Source organism: Suncus etruscus, chromosome 16 (genome assembly GCF_024139225.1).
Source record: "Suncus etruscus isolate mSunEtr1 chromosome 16, mSunEtr1.pri.cur, whole genome shotgun sequence".
Classification (NCBI taxonomy): Eukaryota; Metazoa; Chordata; class Mammalia; order Eulipotyphla; family Soricidae; genus Suncus; species Suncus etruscus.
This window is the reverse complement of record NC_064863.1, coordinates 5,447,602-5,463,866: the sequence shown is the minus strand read 5'-3', so window position 1 is coordinate 5,463,866 and position 16,265 is coordinate 5,447,602. Positions and strand designations below refer to the sequence as shown.

Here is a 16,265-nt window from a genome sequence, read left to right as displayed (position 1 = left end):
AATGGAAATTGGTGGTCAAAGTTCCGGCTTCCAAGGGAGTATCTTGGTTTTATTGAGGAGATGGGAAACTCAGCATAGATATTACTATAGTCATTATATCTGAGAATCATTCCCAGGAAGCATGCCTACTATGGTGTGAGCAGAGTTAGGATATTTTAAAAAGATTTCTCTTCTTATTGCATCTTGATGGACTTAATGGTGAAATAAAGGAGAAGCTGGTGCAAAGCCTGAGTGGAGAGAGAGGGAGGATGTTTGAATAGCTTAGGGCATATGAATTAGTTCCTGGTCCCACTTTTACTAAAAATGTAAGCCATATTGACTATTCTTTTGCATGTGTATTTTTTCAATTAAAATAATGTAGGTTCAACTTAGACTTCAGGGAATTAGGCACCGACCGTCCAGTCTATGTCCCAGACATAGAAACGACAGTTCTTCATAACAGCCCCAAGAACCAAATCCCCTCTGGAGCATCCATAATGCTATTCTGATACCAACAGGTGCCAGTTCTAAATTGATATCCTGACATCGAGGAAATGGGAACAACTTGATCTAAGAGCAAGTTGTCCTTTCTCACCAGCCAACGACAAGACAAAATCAGAAGACTTGTCACCCTTTGATCTGTGCAAAAGCCAAGATCTCTATCTACAGATGACTGGTTGTTACAACCATGACTGGACAGTATGCATCCCAGGACCAACAACAACAACAACTACATCAACAACAATAACAACAATAGCTCTAGCCTAGGTTTTGGTCTACTATCTGTTCAACAAACAAGATCTCCAATTCCAGAGGTCTGACTGAGACAAACGTAACAGAACAGGTCTTCCAGAAATATAACGAAAGACTCTATCCCAGGCTCCATCCTAGGAGCAGCATAATGACCAAAACCACCAACTACAGAAGATAGATTAAAACGACACTGAAGAAGCAGACCTGCTAGAACCACAAAGAAAGACTTCTCCATTTCTTGAGCTGTACAGACACCAAGATCTCTAGATACAGAGGACTGAATTTACCATCCATGACGAAGCAGAAGTCTTTCATACACCACAAAAGCACTGAGGGGAGAGTAAATGATCACACAAGGAGTCTATAGTTAATACCATGACAGTATACTTCAAGGGTGGATAAACCCTGTATCTCCTAGACTAAGGGAATCCTCTCTATACTGTCCTCAATAGTTACTATGCCTATGCAGGGGGGGGGAAAGAAAAAAAAAGCACAAAATAATTTCTTTATCCACATATATATTTATTGATTGATTGATTTCGTTTTGACTTCTTTATTTTGGTGTAGATATTGAAGTTGATGTCTCCAATTTTATTTTATTTTCTCTTTCTCTTTCTTTTTGCACTCTGGGATGATTTGATTTCAGGACTGAGACCATTGTGTGGTGCTTGTCTTTATTGCTGTAGTGCTCACTGAATATTTTATTTGATATTTTTTCTGTATTGTTGTGGTGTTTTAATTACCTTTTTCCTGTCCTCTCTCCAACAGGTTGGAAGACTCTAGAAGGACTCCGCCCATTTTCAGCTTATTTGATTTTTTACCCCATTCTATTGCTTTTCTTTCCTTCAAACAAAACCACATAACTCGAACTATCTAGCTCCGCCTCTCAAATAGAGGGGGAAATAAGGGAGGGTACCAGGACCAAACAGATATATGATCACTAGTAGTAAGCTAGACACAGAGGGGATCACTTACTCTAGCAGCTTGGCGGGTGATGGTGGGGGATATGGGTTGCAGGAAGGTAATGGGGATGGGGGGAGGACAAATTTGGTGATGGGAATTCCCCTGATTCAATGTTAATATGTACCTAAAACACTACTGTGAAATATATGTGAGCCAATATGGTCAAAATAACAATTAAAAAACAAAACAAACAAAAAAAATGATGTAGGTTCTTCATCATTCCTGAATTATCAGCAGAGAGGAGAGCACTTTAGAGGCTATAAAAACGGAAGACCCAAGGACTGAACAGAATTTGTTAAAGTCATGAGATGCTCAAGAGACAGAATAGAACAAGATCAGTCAAATTCATAGACCAACTGGGCATCGATCTGCTAAGCAAAAAACAGTGAGTGAATGAATGTCTTGCATTTAAGCAGCACTTTGGTTCCAGGGCTAAAGGCTGCACTCATTAAAGAATAATGCGTTGTCTCTTCTTGGTAGAAGCCCTCTCTAGAGGCAAGAGCTGAGCACCACAGGGGAAGAGCTGCAAAGGTCATGGTTGTGAAAGCCACAAAAAAAGGAGAGTAGAGATATTCTTAGGGGCTGAGTGGACTCTATTGGGAGAGCTGTATAAGGACTTTACAGAAGAGAAGCCAGATCAAGTCTTAGTCCAACCTCAGGAAGGACAAAGACCAAAGATAGCCTTCCGGCTCCAGAGGGAGGGTTTGGGTGGGGGCTTTGACCTTCTGGCCTTCAAGCCCTTGAAGGATCTCCTTCCTTCCTGGGAGCTGGGAGGTCCTGTCAGCATGGGGTTTGGCAGGCCTCCACCATGCCAAAGGCCTCTTTAACCAGGCCTACGAAGGGGTGCGGGACATGGGTCACCCCAGCACCCCTCTACCTCCTTCCTCTGGAACTCCAGGGCTTCCCCTGGCCCACATATCTGGGCAAGCCAGCGAGGTGGATCCCTTGGAGGAGCTTATTGGTTACCCTAGGCTTTCCCCATTTCCCTCCCGGCTCCAGAGGGAGGGCTTGGGTGGGGGCTTTGACCTTCTGGCCTTCCAGCTCTTGAAGGATCTCTGTCCTGGGAGCCAGGAAGTCCTGCCAGCATGGGGTTTGGCAGCACTCCACCATGCCAAGGCCTCTTTAACCAGGCCTAGGAAGGGGTGCGGGACATGGGTCACCCCAGCATCCCTCTACCTCCTTCCTCTGGAACTCAAATGCTTCCCCTGAGCCACATGCCTGGGCAAGCCAGCGAGGTGGGTCCCTTGGAGGAGCTTATTGGTTACCCCAGGCTTTCCCCATTTCCCTCCCGGCTCTAGAGGGAGGGTTTGGGTGGAGGCTTTGACCTTCCAGCCTTCCAGCCCTTGAAGGATCTCCTTCCTTCATAGGAGATGGGAGGTCCTGCCAGCATGGAATTTGGCAGCCCTCTGCCATGCCAAAGGTCTCTTTAACCAGGCCTAGGAAGGGGTGCGAGACATGGGTCACCCCAGCACCCCTAGTCTACCTCCTTCCTCCAGAAGTCCAGGGCTTCCCCTGGGCCACATGCCTGGGCAAGCCAGCAGGTGAGAATAGCAGCACAATAGGATCTGGCTTCAGGAAGTCCCAGGGAAGTTTCCTTACTAAACCTGTCTATTGTGAAACCGTGCGGGGCGGTTTTATATTGACAAACATTTGGATATCATTGTGTTTAATCTGTTTGTCATAATCTGAAAGCTTCCCAGGAGCTCGTTTTATTCCTTTACTCCCTTACTCCCACCTCCTATTACCCCACATTTAACCACTTTTCTGTACTAATGACTTTTGTTTTGGCCAAGGTGGATTATCTATCTTTCACAGTAATTTTTTTGGGTGGAGTCTGAAGCTTCAGCAGGCAACACATGAATGGCATGGCTCCATGCTGTAGGCTTTTTGGCTAAGCTAAGGGGAAGATGCAGCCTCGGCTATCCCCCACAGCCTTCTCTCTCCTTCCTCCCGGTGCCCAGGGTTATTCCTGGACACCTGCTCAGGGTCCCAGCAAGTGGTTTCCGGCGAGAAGTAACTTAAAGGAGACCCCAGGCTTCCTCGTTCCTGCAAGGGGTTGGGAGAGGTTGGTGATCTTCCAACTTCCAGCAATTAGGAAGCAAACATGGCTCCATGTGCTCTTCGCTTGTCCAAATCACAGACGAAAGTGTTGCCTCGGAAACAACACCCTCCCTCTCGACTATTTCTAAAACATAAAATGGACACATGTATCTCCCTTGTATATCTCAGATGTATTCCCTTAACATCTATAACTCTTTTCTAACATCCTCATATAGTGACAATTTTGCCCATTGGTTTTGTTATTTGATTGTTTGATTTCCCCCCTTTGAGATCTGTTTTATAAACAATACTGGTAGAAGAGTATCTCTGTATAGATTTCATGTTTGAACCAAGTTACGTGGAATGTTGGACTTTATTCATTGGCCCCCAGATGCATTAACAATATATTGTGGCATTGCTTCTCTTTTGCATAGGCACATTAAAATGGGAAAATAATACATATGCAAACAAGTTCTTATCTAATAGAGATGGGAACACAAATTTGGTAATGCAATTAGGCCTTATACCCTGAACATTGGCATAATAATTTGGCTTAGGCCTCAGAAGAATGGGCATCGCCCACACACACCTGAACAATGGATACCATCTATGGAAACAACCACAATTGTCTTTAAGATTACCAGAATCCAAGCCTCTACCAGAGAAGACCTACCACTGCTTTGGCATTGACTTACTCCAAAGAGTGCTCTCAACACCCAGACAACTCACCAACAGCCTGCTTGCAGGGCAGATCGCTCTGCATTTAATGGTATGCTGAAACTAGAGGATGCTCCACATCAGTCTGACATCGATGAAAGAAATGCACAGAATCCAGAATCTTTAAATATAAGAACCTGATACCAACAATAGCTAAAGTACAAAAAAGTTTCACCGGGACCACGGAGAATGACTCAGGTTGGACAGACTGGTATGCCTGGAACCCAGAGTCGGTCTTATGCCAATAAACTTCTGGGGTGAGGCCTTTTTGCAATCAGGCCAAGGATTTTTTTCCTTTTTTCCCATATTTTTCTGGACCTATGCAAACAACAGTGATTGCCACTATCACAACCTTTACTATATTTTTTTTACTCTTATCCTTTAAGGAAAAAAAAATACAGTTTAGTGAACTTAAAAACAAATAACTGTCTTGAATACAGGCAGGGGATGGGAAGGGGAGAGGGGGGAATGTTACACTGGTGAAGGGGGGGTGTTCTGTTTGTGACGTAACCGAACTATGATCATGTTACTTAAATAAAAAATATATTAAAAAAAAAGACCAAAGATAAGTCTATAGGTACCTGGACTGTCTCCCGGGAAGAAACTTGATAAATGGATTCACCTAATCAGTTCCCTCCACCAGGTGACAATCTCCAACTAGAGGAGTTCTCCCCACTTGGAACACCGCTTGATTTAAAGCATTGAAAGTCATGTGATTTTGTAGTTCATAAGGATCCAGAGCTGTGGTGATGGACCACACAGCTAATGTTTATCAAGTTCTTTCTAAGTCTCAGGTAATGGGTTTAGTGTTCTAGAAATGTATCTAGAAATGTTCCCCTCAGGTAGGTGAGGAAATGGAGACTAAGCAAGTGGAATACCTGACCCAACACCTGTGTTCTGTGGGGAGAGGGAGGAGGTAGCATCTGAACAAGGCTCCCAGCTGGGTGCTCCACAGTAGGCAATGGGCCTCAAAGTCACGTTGCCTGCTCTCTACTTCTTGCTGCACTGCTTATGATCAACACTTTCTTCACTTTCAAATGACTTTCCTACGTGTACTGCAGTAGCCTGACTTGCTCTAGAACAATCAACTAGCACCTCATGATCACACCACCCTTCAAACCACCTAGAAGACAAGGACTACCAAATATAAGCAGCCACTGAGCTCCCTGGAGTAGGTCTGGATAGAAAGATCGATTCGGTCAGGCCACATGACAAAACAGGGACATTGGCTCTCCCAGCAAGTGTGCACTTTTTTTTGGAGGGGGGGGTGTACACCCAGTGGTGCTTAGGGATTACTCCCAGGTCTGCACTCAGAAATATTTTCTGGCAGTCTCAGGGGACTATATGGGATGCGGGATAGAAACTGGGCCTGTCCTAGGTCAGCAGAGTGCAAGGCAAATGCCCTACCACTTTGCTATCACTCTGGCGCAAGTGTGCATTTTTTTATACAACCCAGCTGGTCTTCAGCTTCAGATGAGAGTGGAAAAGTAAGGTTAAAAACTAATGTGTAAGCAACCCTCTTCTACACTGTTTGGAGTCTGAGACATGATGCATGGACATCTGGGAAGTTGGTTGAGGAGAATTTTTGCGAGTACTTTAATCAAGATGGCCAGAATATATATACTCTAGGAAAGAAAGGCCAGGGAAATACACATTTAAATCCTGAGATGCTCTGATAAACTCTGTTGCTAACTGTTTTGTTCATAGGGAAGGGAACAGAGTCCAAGGTCCGTTTTTCTTCATTCAGGAGCTTGGAAAAGAACTGGTTCATCCAAACCCTGGATCAATTTTCAGACTATTTTGAACTGAGGAAAAGACATGAACATAGTTCACCACCAGTCATGGAATAAACGAGATCTTGAACAGCTCCTGAAATGACTATTTGAAGCCTTTCTTAAAATTTCACATAAGCAGGACCTTCTTTCAGGGGGAAGGGACACCCAAGTACATGAGGCCCGGGATTTGGTCACCCAGAGTTCAACCAAATGGTTTATAATTTGTGATTTGGGACTGCTTGTGCCCAGTAGAGTTGGGGTTACCCAGTACTACACCCAATGTGTCCAGGGGTAATACAGTGCTAGGTATCAAACTTGGGTTCTGACCTGTGGCTCCCAAGCAGGGTATGAGTTACTCACTAATTTTCATTTCCCACTAACTCTCATGAAGCTGGAAGGGGAAGTCCTGAGAAATTTATTGGCTTTGCAGAAAACACAGCAGGCACACAGCCTACTGAAGCCAGATTCTGTAACCTAGCATAGATCTGGGGGAACCCAGTGGATCAGTGTGTTTATGTGCAGATGGAAGTGAGTTTCATCTACTGCCTACAGAGGAAGTGCCAGCTAAGCTGTTATATCACAATGGGACACCAGCAGGAATATTGTGGGAGGTTGTCCCTGCAGAAGCCAAAGCTGTACCAGGAGCAAGATGTCCATAGGGACTGCCTAGCATAGAAAGGGACCTCATCCCAATCATATTCTGAGGTCTTGGAGGCTGTTCAGGATCTAATATTCTTTTCTTTTCTAACTGGAATGAATCGAAGACTTGGGACCTAGAAAGGATTCACCTTAAAAACCTTACAAGTTTCCAGATGCCTCTAGGGCTGCATAGATGAAAATGATAATGCAGGCCAGACAAAACACTCCAGGACATTGAGACTACAGGCATCTTCAAGGAGGAAACTGCACTCTCCAAGCAAGTGAAAGCAGAGATTAACAGATGGGAATATATTAAGATGAGAAGCTTCTGCACCTCAAAGGAAATAGCGCCCAGAATAGAAGAGCCACACACCGAGTGGGAGAAACTATTCACCCAATACCCATCAGATAAGGGGCTAATCTCCAAAATACACAAGGCACTGACAGAACTTTACAAGAAAAAAATATCTAATCCCATCAAAAAATGGGGAGAAGAAATGGACAGACACTTTAACAAAGAAGAAATACAAATGGCCAAAAGACACATGAAAAAATGCTCCACATCACTAATCATCAGGGAGATGCAAATCAAAACAATGATGAGGTACCACCTCACACCACAGGGATTGGCACACATCACAAAGAATGAGAACAAGCAGTGTTGGCGGGGATGTGGAGAGAAAGGAACTCTTATCCACTGCTGGTGGGAATGCCGTTTAGTTCAACCTTTATGGAAAGCAATATGGAGATTCCTCCAAAAACTGGAAATTGAGCTCCCATATGATCCAGCTATACCACTCCTAGGGATATACTCTAGGAACTCAAAAATACAATACAAAAATCCCTTCCTTACACCTATATTCATTGCAGCACTTTTTACCATAGCAAGACTCTGAAAACAGCCAAGATACCCTTCAACAGATGAATGGCTAAAGAAACTGTGGTACATATACATAATGGAATATTATGCAGCTGTCAGGAGAGATGAAGTCATGAAATTTTCCTATACATGGATGTACATGGAATCTATTATGCTGAGTGAAAAAGTCAGAGAGAGAGAGAGAGAGAGAGAGAGAGAGAGAGAGAGAGAGAGAGAGAGAGAGAGAGAGAGAGAGAGAAAGATGCAGAGTGGTCTCACTCATCTATGGGTTTTAAGAAAAATGAAAGACATTCTTGCAATAATAATTTTCAGACACAAAAGAGAAAAGAGCTGGAAGTTACAGCCCACCTCATGAAGCTCACCACAAACAGGGATGAGTTTAGTTAGAGAAATAACTACATTGTGAACTATCCTAACAATGAGAATGCATGAGGCAAATAGAAAGCCTGTCTAGAGAACAGGGGGAGGAGGGAGATTTGGGACATTGGTGATGGGGTGATGGGTGGTGTTCTTTACATGACTGAAACCAAAACACAATTATGTATGTAATCAAGTTGTTTAAATAAAATATATATAAAAATGATAATGCAGGCCAGAGATCAGATTAACAACAATGATTAGAAAAGTTTCAATGAGGTGGGCACAAATCTAATTTATCTAAGGAGAGAATTATTATAATCTATAAATACCCAGAGAATAAAAGCCATTTATAAATTTTTTGGGGGAGGCTACACCTGGTGATGCTCAGGGGTTACTCCTGGCTATGTGTTCAGAAATCGCCCCTGGCTTGAGGGACCATATGGGATGCCAGGGGATGGAACCAAGGTCTGTGCTGGGTCAGCTGTGTGCAAGGCAAACGCCCTACTGCAGTGCCCTCACTCTGACCCCCCATTTCTGAATTTTAATGGTTCCTGTATCCCCCAAGGACTATTTCCTTGCCACAGCCCAACTTGCATTCAGTTAATGGTCTGAATCAAGAATGGGATGCCGACTTTCAGAACACAAGCAGAGAATAGATTTTTATTTTTTCCTTTGTTGGGGGCTACAGTGTACAAAAATATTTTATTTTCAATAAAAGCTTTTCCTAATGGCTCAAGGCAAGAAATGCTAACATTTTCTATTTTATGCAGAGAACAGAGCAATGCTATATGGTTATTCCAGGCCTCTGGGCTATTGTTAGCAGAGACAGCAAACAGCATGCTGCCTTCTTTCATCTGCCCTTCCAGTGACTCCTAGCCACCTCAGAACAGAAGGAGTCTTCCAGTGATCTTGTCTCTGGGTTATTAAAGTGCAACATGATACTATGGTATAATGTGTTAACATAGCACAGTACAATTCTATTATAAAACCTCTCCTAATAATAGACTTTGTTGCCTGAAGGTCAAATCAAGTCCTTGGTAAATCAAAGGTCTGTGAGGCAGCTCTTTCCATCAACAGAGATGATTCCAAAAAAGTTATTCTAGAACAGTCCTCTTCTGGAGAACATTCCTCTGCTTAAAAAATAGAACTGCTAGAGCATTTACACAGGGAGAAAAGGGAGGAAAAAGGTTAGATCAAGCGAATCCAAATGTCACAGGTGTGGTGGGGAGTTTTTAGGGGTAGGACAATCTGTTATAGTTGGGGGGGCAGCAGAGATAGAAAGAGAGCTCTGACTAAGAGCACCTTTTTTTTCTTCAGCCTTCTCCTCATATGAAATGAAGTAGCAGTGAGACTCTGTACCCAGCTAGGGAATGAGGTTATTGTTCATAGTGGATATAAAAATATTACCATTGCATTTTATAGCTGGAACTTCATATTCATATAGCCTACTCCCCTCTTTTCTGTAAGGTATTCTCAAGAAGTCTAATAAAAACCTTGGAATTCACAGTTTGCTTAGAGTGACTCAGCTGACTGGAAGTCCAGTGCCCATTCTCTTATGCCAACAAACCATTGAATACAGTGAAATTACATAGGTGGGAAATAAGCACACATTACTTCTCTGTATGTAGCTAAAAGCACTGCCTGATTGTGGTCTATTCACGGCTATTAACAAGTGCAACTGTGCATGGGCTTCACAGCATGTCTGAATTTCAAAATAAATCTTTGCATTCAAGGGAACTGGTAACTTTGCATTTCAATGGTTTTCATCAAAGCATCAGGTTCAATGATACAAATACATAGGCTGACAATTCAACATAGAACAAAAGGACAGTTTTTAATTTACTGACATTCCTTCTCCTGCTACGGACATTAGTCCATAAGCAAATCAGCAATTTGTAGTAATGGGAAACCTTAACTGGCCAAGGCAGAGTACATGAAATTAAGTAAGTTCTTTTGGCCAACTTATCCGGAAGTGCAAAGAATATACTTAAATGGCATATACCAAAGATAATCATTTGTCTTGATTCTTGAAAGAAGAAAGTAGAAAAGCTTTCAGAGCTTCAAATATGCAAATAACATGGTACCTTATAAGGAGGTAGAAGAACTTGCGCCTTGGATTTTCTTTTGATTCAAGGAGCTATAATTTGGGAAGGGGAAACATTTACCATTCTCAATTTCGTAGTCAGCAAAGGCAAGTTCCGAGCCTTTGTTGGTGATCAGCAGCTCCCCATTCAATGTGAAGATCATTGAAGCATCCTCTAGGTTGATCATACATCCAACCACATCTCCTGGCTGCCAGGTTCGTCCAAAATACCCACTCCCCTGGTGCCAGCGCTGGCCCTAGAAAATAAGACCTCGACACTTAGAAAAATGGAGGTCCAGAATTATCCCAAAAGGCAGAGAGACGACCACAAAATAAGTTCTCCTCATTGGTAGTAGTCTCTTATTTCTACAATGTTCTCATCTTTCCACCAGGGACTACTCACAGAGATTGACCTCTCAAGTGAATGAGGATCTGAAAGATCTAAATAAGTAAGTCTCAGCAGACTTCTAGTCAGCCTTAGAAATAAATAGGACTTCCTCCACATACCAGTGCAAGGGACCAACTCCTGGCCTGTGGCATCTCCAGGCCCAGCTCTCGCCTCTGTAGCTTGTGAATGAATGGATAGGGGCGGAGTTTTGCTCCACCGCATCCCATCCCCCAAGGCCCAGGTTACCAGATCAGGCCATAGATACCCAACCTATAACAAGCTGTACGGTGGAGACCATTTGCACTAGGATTCTGGGGGGTAAAGGAGGGAGATGTGGGAGACATGCTGGGAACAAGAGTGGAGAGAGGACAGCATTGGTGGTGGGAATGCCCTTCATTCATTGTCACTATTATCGTAAATAATTCTGTGTAATGAACTTCAGTCACAATAAAAAAAAAAAAAAAAAGAAATAGGACTCCCTCTCAGGCTAGATGGGAAGAGTTGTTCTGTGGAATACTCCTCAAGCAGTGCTCTTACATGCAGAAGCAGAGATGGAGGTGATTTTACAAAGGAGGTGGACAAAAAATCCCCCCCCCTTTTTCAAGCAAATTGACAATCACTTGATAGTAACAAAACCATTGCCTAAATTAGCCACTCATTGGTGGTCACAGCCAATCACTTTGAGGCCAGAGTTCCAGAAATGAAATGCTCCTAACTTCCAGAGAAATAGAGTTGGAGAAGGAAAGCTTGGGACAAGAAATGGGGATACTCAGCAGACTCACCCGACTGCCTTCAAACACAAAGGCCTGGTCATCAGCTCCCAGCTCAATGTCAGGCCGACAGCCGGGCCTGGCCCAGCCAACGCGCATATCTCCTCCAGTCATGACCTCAAACTCAAAATACCACTTTCCAGATTTCACGGCATAGGACCGCTCTACTCGGAAAAATCGAATCTTGTCTATGCTGACTTTTTCCACAGCTGGGTCAGCTATGATGAGAAGGAAATGGCGCAGTGGGTATAGGAGGGAAAGAGAGAACTTTAATAATTAGGAAGCATTAACAGACATGTAGTGTCCAAGAAAGTCTATGCTCATAATCACCATAATATTATCATGATTTTGTTAATTACCGTTTCACAGGACAAATACTTTGCAGTCATGCTTAGAGATCATATCTCATTTATCTCTCTCAACACTTCTATGAAACCAGTAAAATTGTGTTCTTTATCTCTGAGAAAATTGAGCATCAGGGAGGTTACTTGTTGAAGGTCACAGTCAATTACTGAAGGCGAGCAAAGATTTGAACATAGGACTGTCTTGAAATCATCCCCTTATCTACTAATAATACTGACCTGATAACCTATAGTTTCCTCCTGGGTTACAGCATGATTACAATACATTCATCAATTACAATATGAGTGCTAAAATTGGATATGAGTCTACCTGATTTAAAAGTAAGCTGATATTCACATTTGGAAAGAGCCATAAAGGTAATTTGGGTTTTGATCCAATTTCCTGATAAACCTCAGATACCATGGATGTGATGGTTTCTTGTGTAATAGTTTCAACACCACACCCATCATCAGTGTATTCACTTTCCTCAGCCAAGTATGTTATCTATTTCCTATGAAATTGGGTGGCTGAAATGATAATTTGTCAATGGGATGGGGCTGGAGAGACTGTACAGTGGAGAGGCTGCTTGCTTTATAAGCAACTGATCTAAGTTAGATTCCCTGGAACATCCTATGGCCCCTTGAACCTTGTGACAGCTGTGTATAAAGCCAGGAGTAGGCTCTTAGCATGGCTGGGGTGACCCTAAACAAACAAACACCTGGCAAATGGACAATATTTTATTATCAATTGTGTTTCTCAATTGAGAGACCATCCCTCCTTAATTCTTAAAATAACCATTTAGCAGAGTGCTTGTCAGCATCAATATCATCAAGTCAGACAAATTCAAAGTTAGCATTTTCCCAAGTATTATTATTTAGTGAATTGAGAGAAGAATAAAAAAAAACTTGAACTCATACCAAGCTCTTGATCCGAGGGCTCAATGTTATAACCATAACCAATAAATGTCCTAACAGCTTCCCGAAGGCTATCCCTATTTGACTTCTTGGTACGCTCATCCAATAATGCATATGGAACTAATCGAGGATTCCTTTTGTTTTTCAAATCCTGTGTGAAACCAGAGAAAAGAGGTGCCGAGAAAATAGATCCTGTCATTGTACCACTTACATATTCCCTGCAATGGTCTTGGCTTATTTTTTTACATTAGTCTACAAGTTCCTCCCCAGTGCTTTGAAATTTTGCAAAAAACATATTTGCCATTTCTCTTCAAGATTAAAGAAAAGAAAAACTTTTTAATATTGTTCAAGGCTAACATCAAAACCATATTTTAATAATTTCAGATGGTGAATAAAATGAAGAGTCATGGAATTCGTTAGATGTCCAAGGCAAAGCAGATGGGAGATTTGTGGAACTATTCCCCTATGGAAGATCATACCATGATCAAATGGATACAACCTCCTCATAACAAATAGCTTCTTACAAAAGAAATATAATAAAAATCCATGTATATAGAAAGATATCAGGAAAATCATAATGAGTTCATTTTATTATAGGGGACACATATTAACTATAGTCCTTAGTTCCTTGGAGGGTAAAAAAAGGCAATAAATGCAGCTACTGGGGTCAGTTTTAAACCTTTGAAAATTAGAAAATATTACAACATCAGAGAATTTGTGAGCTGATGTGATCTTCATAGTTAGAATCTGGGCAGGAGTCACAGAACCAAGTGCCTATAATGGAACAGATCATGTGAAGATGGGGGCAGATATCCAGGTTAACATTTTAGAAGTGAATATGTGGTCTTAAAAATCTCACTTCTCCTCCTGTCATGGTGTGCACAGTTGTGAATACTCAGAAATCAATAGATACATGCACACACAGCTACATGTGTTTATACAGCTCCTCTTGAACTTTCCTGACACAACTCTGGCATGAATTAAGATTAGAGAAGTATTACAAAGAAAGAAATGTACCAGATAGTCTTGGGTAAACTTTAGTTTTAAACTCTACCTAATTTCTTTCTTGGTATAGTTCTTAGGTTGCTTCCTGTTTAAGCCAAGAATTTTGCCCTGGAATCTTGGTCTGACAGATGAAAGGTAGTGGACAAATATTTCTTGGTTTACCCTTCCTTGGGGGCCCATATTCCTCCTTTATCCCTCCAGTATTTAATGCTTGATGCCTTTCCCAAAATACTGCTGACATCTGATTTAAGACAGAAAAGGCTAATTTTGGTCTTAGAAAATGATATGAAAACTAACCTGACCTTATGCCAACAGAAGACAAAGAATGAGATATGATGTCTTAGGGACAGAAAAATGGTAAAAATGAACCGAAGTAACAAAATGCCTATCTATCTGTGCAGAATAGGTGTTTCTGGAATTAGTCAATGTGACCATTACAAATTCTGTCTAGTCACATGGTTCTATAAATAACAAATGTACTGGGGCATGAAAAATAGAGTCCAAGGGCAATGTTCATATTCCAAGCTATAACCCAAAAAGCAAATGAAATTTTGATGGATGATCATATTTCCTAATTTTTCCAGCAGGCTTTACCTAGCACTTCTCACCTGTTGAATGCCATATGTCCATCCTTGTTTTATTCTGTCCTTTGCCCAAACATTGTGGGCATTTTCTGCAAGTTTATCCACCAAAATTTCTTGAGGAGGTAACAATTTTACATCAGACAAATCCAGAGGGGCTGGCTTATAGCCATTGGCCATCACATAGCTACAAGTAAATGGAAAATATATACTGAATAGATAACTATAATACTACCACTCCATATTTTAGAACAAAATCACATATTAAGGAAATTATAAAAAATAAGATTACTGTCAAAGGGTAAACCTTTGGGGGCATAATTAACAACTCAGTTCTATTTGATGACATAGATAAAGTGTCAAATTGACCATCCCATTTGCAAAAAGTGTGTCACATGTTCAAAGATGGCTGTGAAGATTGGAGAAAATGAATGGTCCAAGGGTGAAAATCCATCCTTATTTTTAAGAAAATTTCAATGATCTCTATATATTATGGACACATTTAGTATGTTGAAACAGTACTAGAAACTTCTTTACCTCTCTCCAAAAATGACAAAAAACTAGATCAGCAAGAAAAGAATTTTGAGCCAAATGGTTTCTTACAAGTAAACTTAGAATAACTGCTGAAAATTAAAAAATTAAACCTTTGTAGCCAAAAGAACAGACACAGCTTGATCTCACTTATCTGTGGTACATAAACTAATCATATTAGGAAATGTAATATAGAAAAGGGCAGAGACTAGATCACTCTTGATCCAACAGCCTAGGGAAGAAAATGAGAGAGAAGACAAGAAATCAAGGAGAAAAGGAAAAAATGAGAAAGAGAAGTAGTGGGAAACAGGTTCTGGGCTTTGGTTATATTGAAGATGAGTGATAGTAGAGTCGCTGTATACCCAAAGCCCAGACTCAATACCACTGAAAGCATAAGATCTAAATGGCAACTATGGACTTTAATGTCTGCCAAGGTGACAGTCAGGGGGCGGGGGAGGTTGGTTGGGGAGATGGGAGAGTATGGGTATATTGGTGATGGGAGTTGACACTGATGGTGGGGTTGGTGTTGAAATATTATATGCCTAAAACCCAACTACCAATAATGTTTTAAACCATGGTTAAATAAAAACATTTTTTCCTTTGATAATTAGGCAATATTACAGATCAGAACATTTATGAGCTTGATGTGATCTTTATAGTTAGTATCTGGGCAGGAGTCACAGAACCAAATGCCTAAAATGGTACAGATAATATGAAGATGATTGGAAAATATCCATAGAGTCCAAGTCAACATATTATATAAGGGAAATTGTAACTCCACCCTGGATTTAGGTGTAGCTACCTGAGACCCACCCATTTCTGGGAGGGGTCTTGGGAACCAGATATTATGTGTGACCTTACCTGCAAGACCCCGCCCATTCCTGGGAGGGGTCTTAGAAAAGGTAGATAAGCCTTTGAGCCAGGGGATTAGGGGCTTCTGCCCTGCTCGGCTCTCTGGCTTTTGGGTCTTTGCCTCTTTTGGTCTTTGACCAGCATGGAGGTCAAAGGAAGATGGCTGAAAGGAGTTAAGAGGCAGGGCTAGCTAAGAATGGCTGAATGCTTGAAAGGTTATGAGATAGGCCACACACATGTGGTGAATAGGGCAAAAATAAAGTTGATGCTTCCTGATGCCTGCCTGTGAGTGAGTTCAATACCCGTCGCTTTCCTGAACCCCAGACCCGCCGGTTGGTGGGGGATGAAGCCACGTGGCCGGGGCCTAAGGACAAAGGCCTCCATCCATCTCCATCCTTCACCATCCATCCCTCCATCCAGCCCCATCTTTAATTATTTAACACAACAAATGGGGCACACTGTAGAATGCTCTGGATGGGAGTTCATCCTAGCCATTTGGGTACTGACTCCAGAGGGGGATTGCCCCTGACAGCCAGAGCCAAATAAGAATGGAAATTTAAGAACATGGGGACCAGAATTTACTTTTCCCTGGAAATACTTAGCAGGGTCTTTAATAGCACAATGGTCTCTTTTCCTCCTTCTCAGGACACATGATTCTGGGTCAAGTAAATGCGCATAAACTGCTGAGCACTA

The 16,265-nt window shown here is 41.9% G+C and overlaps 1 protein-coding gene across 1 annotated transcript in view; it reads right to left on the bottom strand.

The window, feature by feature from the left end:
- The window catches only part of RYR3 (ryanodine receptor 3), a 473,873-nt gene that overhangs the window by 245,253 nt on the left and 212,355 nt on the right, over positions 1 to 16,265 (bottom strand). Inside the window, exons 25-28 of the mRNA XM_049790221.1 lie at positions 14,217 to 14,376; positions 12,607 to 12,754; positions 11,360 to 11,565; positions 10,272 to 10,446 (exon numbers count right to left, since the gene is read on the bottom strand). Coding sequence (XP_049646178.1) covers positions 10,272 to 10,446; positions 11,360 to 11,565; positions 12,607 to 12,754; positions 14,217 to 14,376 — 689 coding nt within the window. The remainder of the gene's footprint in view (positions 1 to 10,271; positions 10,447 to 11,359; positions 11,566 to 12,606; positions 12,755 to 14,216; positions 14,377 to 16,265) is intronic.